Here is an 8,282-nt window from a genome sequence, read left to right as displayed (position 1 = left end):
AGATGCGTTAGTATACTGTATTGGTGTTTTTCTTTCTGGCTTACTTCACTCTGTATAATAGGTTCCAGTTTCATCCACCTCATTAGAACTGATTCAAATGTATTCTTTTTAATGGCTGAGTAATACTCCATTGTGTATATGTACCACAGCTTTCTTATCCATTCATCTGCTGATGGGCATCTAGATTGCTTCCATGTCCTGGCTATTACAAACAGTGCTGCGATGAACATTGGGGTACACGTGGCAGGTGGATTCTTAATCACTGGACCACCAGGGAAGTCCAGTACATTTTCTTATATCATTAGATAATTCAAAAATATTACTTTAAGTGGATATATCAGATTCCATTTTATGGATGCACCATAATTTATTTTAACCATTTTATTGAATGTTTTAGTAGTTTCTGTGTTTTTACATGTGTGTTACGAATAATACATCATGAATTTTTATAGGAGAAAATATAGAGGGGAATAGATATTAACATCTTGATGGGATAGTCAGCACTGTTCATTGTACTACTGCTGACAGCCCAGATATCTGTGTGTGCATAAATATTATATGTGGATGATAGTTAAAAGTAGAGACTCTTTAGACTCTCTGATAAAACCTACTAGCCCTGTGAGCACCAATCCACTGAGCAATTGACATTTCCATCAAATAAGTTTATGAAAATTACAAAGGTAGTTGACTTCCATGAGATATCCATAGCTGCTGTACTGAGTCCTGTTAAGTGCTGTTGAATTTTTTTTAATTGAAATATAGTTTATTTACAACATTTTGTTAGTTTCAGGTATCCATTTAAGTTATTACATAACAATAACTATAATCCCCCATGCTATACAATATATTCTTGTTGCTTATTTACTTTACACGTAATTGTATCTCTGAACCCCCTACTCCTGTTTTGCCCCTTTCTCCTTCTCTGTCCCTACTGGTCACCACAAGTTTGTTCTCTATGTGTCTTTTTCTGTTTTGTTGTATGCATTCATATGATTTTTTAGATTCCACATATAAGTGATAACAGAGTATTTGTCTTTTTCTATCTGACTTACTTCACTAAGCATAATACTCTCTAGGTTTATCCATGTTGTTGCAAGTGGCAGAATTTCATTCTTTTTCATGGCCGAGTAATAACTCCAGTGTGTGTGTGTGTGTGTGTGTGTGTATGTGTGTGTGTGTGTCTCACGTCTTCTTTATCCAGTCATCTGTTGGTAGACATTTAGGTTACTTCCGTGTCTTGGCTATTGTGAATAATGCTGCTGTGTACATTGGGGTACAGATGTCTTTTTGAGTTAGTATTTTTGTTTTCTTCAGATACATACCCAGGAGTGGAATTGCTGGGTCATATGGTAGTTCTATTTTTAGCTTTTTGAGGAACCTCCGTCCTGTTTTCCATGGTGGCTGCACCAATTTACATTCCCACCAACAGTGTAGTACGGTTCCTTTTTCTCCACATCCTCTCCAATATTTGCTGTTTATAGACTTTTTGATAACAGCCATTCTGAAGTTTGAAGTGATATTATTGTGGTTTTGATTTTCATTTCTCTAATAATTAGCAGTGTTGAGCATCTTTTCATGTGCCTGTTGGCCATCTGTATCTCAGGTCTTCTGCCCATTTTCTGATTGGTTTTTTTTTTTTTTGAGTTGTATGAGCTGTTTATGTATTTTGAGTATTAACCCCTTATCAGTCATATAATTTGCAAATATTTCTCCTATTCAGTAGGTTGTCTTTTTGTATTGTCAGTGGTTTCCTTTGCTGTGCAAAAGCTTTTAAGTTCCAGTAGGTCCCATTTGTTTGTTTTTCCTTTTATTTCTTTTACCTTAGGAGATAGATCCAAAACTATATTGCTACAATTTATGTTAAAGAGTGCTATGCTTATGTTTCCTTCTAGGAGTTTTATGGTTTCTGGTCTTACATTTAGATCTTTACTCCGTTTTGAGTTTATTTTTGTATATGATGTGAGAGAATGTTCTAATTTCATTCTTCTACATGGAGCTGTCCAGTTTTCTCAGCACGACTTATTGAAGAGAGTGTCTTTTCTCCATTGTGTATCCTTGCCTCCCTTGTCGTCAGTGCTGTTGAATTTGTATTAGCTGCCTTTGGTTGTCTTCCTGCCTTTTGGCCACTTGGCACTCACAGCTGCTTCTCTTCTCTCCCCTGTAGTTACTGGGGCTTCCGGATGCAGATGACGACGCTTTTGAGGAGTACAGTGCAGATGTGGAAGAGGAGGAGCCAGAAGCGGACCACCCCCAGATGGGGGTCAGTCAGCAGTAGACTTCCAAGGGCTCCTGCCTGAGAAGGAGAGTGAGCCCCGTGTACCTAGGGTGGGGTCGTGAGCTCCTGGGTTAGCATTTTGCATTAGCACTTCGAAACAGGACGTCTGACTCCCAGCATCCAAATTAATATGAAATACCTTTTTAATGACCACACAATATCTGGGATGAGCTTTGCTCAGAAGTGACCTGAATTTTACTCCCGTTTCAGTGGGTCTCTATGGAGTTGTCTCTGTAGCCTTTGCCAGTTTGAATTTAGAGTCCATTCTGTGGCTGACTGTTCTCTCTTGAGTTTATGTTGGAGAACTAACATTTGCTGACTCGAATGTCGAGAACTCTGAATGTATTAAGGATATGCGTTGAGTCATCACAGGTGACATTACTGAGGGAAAGCATGGCAGAGAAGAAATGCAGTCTGCACTTTTAATGTACCTTTTAAGTGTGTGTAAGTGGAAGGTTTTGCTTATAAAGCATGAGTTTTAATATCTAGTCATTAAAACTGCCCAAGTGCAAATACACAGGCAGAAAAGGAGAATGACTTAATTTTGGATTAAGAGGGTAAGAGAAGCAAAGAAGCCTTTGTTGAAGTGTCCTGCCATTACTGAGTTACCTGGGTATAGAGCAACTGGTTCATGGTTAGGTAGAAACATTACCTGCATGTTCAATTATTTTAAAACATGCTGATTCCAAAGCTACTTTTAAAGTGGAGGATATAAATGGGATGACATAAATTATTGATTTCTTGAAAATGTTTATAAGCCACCCCCATATGAAACATTTACCTTCTCTCTTTATAACAAGATGGCAACTTATTAAATTATGAAAACATCCCGACTCCAAGTGCCACTTAAACTTTGAAGCCATAGATGAATTTAAAAGGAAAATAAACCAGGATAAAAAAAAATTTTTTTTAATATGATGGAATCCTTCTTTACTTCCTTAATTCATCTCTTATTCTTTCAAAAAAAGTCAAGAAAAAGATCCCACTCTATAAGTTATTTAAAAATTGTAATCAAGTGCTTTGAAGAATTCAATTGCAGTGAAGTCATAAAGTGATATGAAGGTGGGACTTTTTAAATCATGGGTTAGCTTGGTTCAGTGGGGAAGTTTTAATGATCAAAATAGTCAGACAACTCACAGGAGCAACTGTGATAATAACTGGAAACACTGCTGTCACCTTTTGGCCACAAACACCGAGTGGGGAAATTCTTTGCAATGCTAACATGGAATTATTTAAAACATTCATTTTTCTTAGACCCTTCTGCATCTCTGGTTTTAATAAAAGATGCGGACTGCCTCTTTTACAACACTTGACAAGTCATAACATCTGGGGTGGAACTGTTGTTAACATGCACACATGTGCCTGTTGGGTTGTCAAAGTTTTAGATTAAGAAAGCAGCAGTAGAGGCCACAGAGCTCATGGGAGTCTTGTATATCTTCCAGGCATGTCGGTGTAAACTTGATTATCTCAACAATTTCTGTTTAATTGATTGGTGCTGTGAGGAGCACAGCTGCTTGTGGTTAAAATGGTGTCCTGCAGTTTTAAGTCATCGGGTAAAATAATTTCGCGGTTTCCATCCGTGCTTCAGTGCCCACGTTTTGTCTTGTTTTTTTTTTTTATTGGAAAGACATATTAAAGGTTAACTTAAAGTGAAATGAATTTCCTTCAGAGTAGCCTGTTAACAAAACAAACCTTGAGGTTTCATCCAGTGGGGTGAGCAGACTCCATGCTTTGCTCTCATGCCCGTGTTCTGATTGGCTGTGTACCTGAGCACAGGTGATTGAAATTGCACCTCCCCATAGGTAGCACCCAGATCCATAAGCTCCATTTTCACACAGTAGGCCGAAAGGATGACTTCTGCCACCAAAATGAAGACGCTTGACTAGCTTGCTCCACTCAGAGGTAAATTGGAAATTTTGTAGTTCGAGGCTTAAAAATCTAAATTTACATATGTTCAAAAATGGAATGGACATTAATATAAAATGTATTTTATGAAAAAAGTGTTTAGGCTTTGACCAGGTGCATTTTGGTATTATTATGCAAATGTTCTCTGTTTATAAAAATCGAGCTGAGATTAACTCAGCCATTCCATGCCGGGCAGAAATCTGGTCTTTGTTCTGCCCCCAGGGGTTGGGGGGAACATCGCTGTGTGTTTCTTATTTTTGTGACAAAACCCCAAAGAACTTTGCGAATCAGATTGTTCCCTCTAAAGCTTCGTTTTCTCTGAGTGTGCGTATCCGCTCCAGTGCACGCTGACACACGTGCACACGTGCACACACCCACCAGCGCTGTGGATTCTCTGTCCGGGTAGCACTAGAGCCTGCTCACTGTGGAGCTTCAGCTGGCTGGTCAGGGACGCAGCAGCCTGTGGTTCTCATTATGGAAGCGGTTGCCTGGCTAGACTCTCACAAACACATAAACACACTGAGCGGAGAGGCTCTGTGGCACCATGGGAGGAGCGGAGACCCAGGAGTTAGGAGAGAGACCTGGATTTAGCCCTGACTCTGCCCGTGACCTTGGGCCAGTGACTTCACTCACCTAAAGCAGGTGGTGGTTGCCTTCCTGCTTGAACCACTGCCCTTCCTTAACTGTCTTATTGTGTGTGTGTATCAAGAGCTACAGTCAAGGAAACTCTTCAAGAATGCAAAGGAAATACCTTATGAATCTTGTTTGTGTTGGTCTGTGAGTGTTCGCAGCCCCTTAGCCCCGATGCTAAGGGGCTGATGAGATTCTGTTCCTTGGGTGAGAAGGTGAAGGAGGGCCCCCAGGATCATGGAAAACATACTGATTCCAGTTGGTGTGCTTTGCTGTGGAAGGCAAGGGTTTTCCTGGTGCCCTGACAGACGGGACTTTGGAAGTAGAACAAGTTTAACTTAACCGAGAAGGGGAATTCACATGAGGAAGAGCTGGGAGATAGTGAAAGATGAGTACTTTGTTGCCATGTCATCCAGGGAGAGAGAGAAGTAATAGGAAGTGACTGAGTATATATGCGCAGGCATGTGTGTGAGTGTGGGTGGGTGAGTGAAGGGGGATGGTTGGTTGCTTATCAATCACTGTGGGCTAACTGTGAAGTCATGCCTGTGATAACATTACAAAACCTGGATCCCAGGTTTGAGTGAATCACAGAAACATTTTGCTAATGGTGACACAGTTACTTTCCCTGCCTACTAATCATACTGAAGAGACTTTGGGGAGTCGAAGAACAGATTCTGGAGGGAGGTGAGACCCCATAGTATCCCTGTGATCACCCTGGAGACCCCAGTGTCCACCCAAGTCTTCCAGGCTCCCAGCAGCACATAGTGCTTTTTCCCCCCATGTCTAGAACATGAAAAGTCTCTTATTTAGGGATTCTCCTTGTGTCTTGGTGCCAGAATCAAAGTTTCCAGTGTCTGCCAGTGAAACCTCTCTCCTCTCAGTCAGTGTCCACATAGGAGCAGAAACCTTTCCCCAGCACAAGTACATCTCTAAATTCTGCTTCTGGTTCATGAGAGCACAAAGTGTTTGGACCCAGGGGAGCTGCGATATTAGAGCATTGTCAGAATTTCTATTTTAGAAATCTTGCATATTAAAATGTACAGGTGGGGAAGCTGTGGTAGGAACAGACCTGATTTCCCATGGTTTGAGTGAAGACACGTAAGAATAGGCAGGACTTAACCTGGGGTAGGAGGAGAGGAGTGAAGTGTCCAATAGAATGACAGAGTTAGGGTCTGACTCTTTAAATAAATAAAGCCAAGAGGCAGTTATTCTATAAAGTACAAGAGAACTATTTTCCTGGCTATCTCACCAGGGGCCTGCTTTCCTGATAAGGGACTGCTTGCCTGTTGAGAGGCGAGTCCTGAGTTGGGGGTGGCTTTGTGGCTTTAAAAATCCACCCCCACCCCAGCCAAGGAGACAGTGGATGGCCTGCAAATTGGTGGAGTTCTGTTCCTCATTAAACCACCTGCCAGAGAAGCCTATGTTTCCAAAGTGCTGTCAGATCTGAGAGGGGCCTCTGATCACCTGGCAGGCAGGAGAACCGAAATTGACCTCGCTGTCTGCTGCAGAGAAGGGTCTGTATCAGAAATGTCCCCGCTGGCCAGAGGGCAGAGCCCATCTCCTCCACCACGCTCCCGGATTGTAGAAAGAGCACAATTGAAACGCAAGTGGATCCCGGATCCCGCTTCCCTCTAGTGAGTGTTAACTCCAAAGAGATGCTGTTGCCTGATTGGTTAGTCTCCAGAGTACCAGACAAGCCTCAAATGTTTTGCATTAAAAACAAATCCTCTTCCATAAAGACATAATCAGTTATCTTGGTGATACCAGGTATGAGGTGAAAGGCTGAAGTCTTCTGGATTTTATGCAGACTAATTCTCAGACTTGCCAGAATGCCCGTAGCCACTGGTATCCGTGGCAACGTGGTGTCTGTGGTAAAATATATTGCTAAAGCTCATGTTCATTGGGCAGGTTGTTAAATAAGGTGTTGTCTTTTATATCACATTTGGATATCACTCACATTTGGATTACAAAAACAGGACCCGTGAGCATTTCATGCTGTAGAAAGTCCATTTAAAGCACGGTATGGTTGAATAGGCACAAGTAGTTAAAAGCAGGCGCCAGGCCACACACAAATGAACACAATTTGCTGAGAACTGTGCGTTCAAGTTGTTCAGTACCACGGAGAAAGCTGACGGTCTGTTCTTTGTAAAAACTGCCTTTGCCTGTTTTTTCCTTTTGTTTTTGTTTCTTCAGATTCAGTTTTTACTTTAAATACCTTCTGATAGGTAGGCAGATAAGATACAGAGCAGTGCTTTGTATCTCCTCAGCGTTTTAGAGGCGAGAGTAAACCGTCAGTTCTAGGGAAAACCTGAAACCATCTGTGAACCAGTCTTCACTTGTGTAAGAGAGCAGCGCTGAGCTATCCGCATAAGAAGCAAAAGCAAGGAACGGTTTGGGGCTTTTGTTTTTTAGGTGAGAAATGTTTCATGCAGGGTGTGTATGCTTTCTTTGCCTTTATATTTCTTTTCGAAGAAATCTCTTGTAAATTACAGAACTGTGAAATGGGTTGCCAAAAACTGTTGCCCTTTGTTAGATGCTTCAGCAGTGTAAACCCCAAACTGAACCCTGTCTACACCTGCTCCTTCCTCACTCCCCTGTGGGTGAGGATCTCATCCAACGATGTAATTACCATACGCTTGCTATTAAAGAGCCTTCCGATCTCTGGTGACATGTGCTTCTTGTTTACCGTCTCCACCACATTTGGTCCTAAAGGACACCTTACTTGATCTGAAGGGGGACGGGAACTGGGGATCATCAGCCAGCTCTGTGGTCGCTATTGTTGGGGCCTGGCTGGGGTGGGAGTGGGCGAGTGAGGACGTGATTGCAACAACCACTGATACGATTCAGATGTTAATAATTGATGTATTTGGAAACATTAATCTATTCTGATGCTGCAGCTGGTGTTTAGTAATTTTCCACTCTTCCTTCAAACCTTAGATTTTTTTTTCCCTTGTCCTAATCAGGAATCCATTATGGCACCAATTAGAAACCTGTGGTCATTCTGTGATGACAGGACACTATTTCCCACTACTTTCCTCCCACTTGTTTTTCAGAAACAGTGGCATTTAAAGAATAAATCTGGAAGTTGGTAATAAGTCCCATTATTTAAGAGCAAGTTTCTTTCCCCAAATGAATAGGTCTCTATAGATTGTTAAATTAGATTTGCGATTGCCTGAAATAGACACAGCCCAGAAGCTCATGTATGTGTTTCGGGTAACTTGATTTGTGCTTCTTCATTTTAACATGGCTGTTAGAGAGTGTACTGAGTGGTGGGCAGTGTGCAAGCTTGCAGACCTCACTTAGTGGCAGCGATGTGGTCTTCCCCAGACAAAGCCTTTCTTACAAGAGAATTCCCTTGTTACTGTTGGTTGAGCACTCTCACAGATAGACCTTTTGGTTTTTAATATTTATTTATTTGGCTGCATCGGATCTTAGTTGTGGCACGTGGGATCTAGTTCCCTGACCAGAGATC

At 41.6% G+C, this 8,282-nt stretch overlaps 1 protein-coding gene across 1 annotated transcript in view; it reads left to right on the top strand.

Moving 5' to 3' along the window:
* The window catches only part of MTURN (maturin, neural progenitor differentiation regulator homolog (Xenopus)), a 32,811-nt gene extending 25,333 nt beyond the window's left edge, over nt 1–7,478 (top strand). The window contains exon 5 of the mRNA XM_010829419.1: nt 2,165–7,478. Coding sequence (XP_010827721.1) covers nt 2,165–2,275 — 111 coding nt within the window. The 3' untranslated portion in view covers nt 2,276–7,478. The remainder of the gene's footprint in view (nt 1–2,164) is intronic.
* Nucleotides 7,479–8,282: the final 804 nt, after the last annotated feature.

This window comes from Bison bison, unplaced genomic scaffold (genome assembly GCF_000754665.1).
Source record: "Bison bison bison isolate TAMUID 2011002044 unplaced genomic scaffold, Bison_UMD1.0 scf7180017858770, whole genome shotgun sequence".
Lineage (NCBI taxonomy): Eukaryota > Metazoa > Chordata > Mammalia > Artiodactyla > Bovidae > Bison > Bison bison.
Note: the sequence above shows the minus strand (reverse complement) of the source record. Positions and strands in the feature narration are given on the sequence as shown.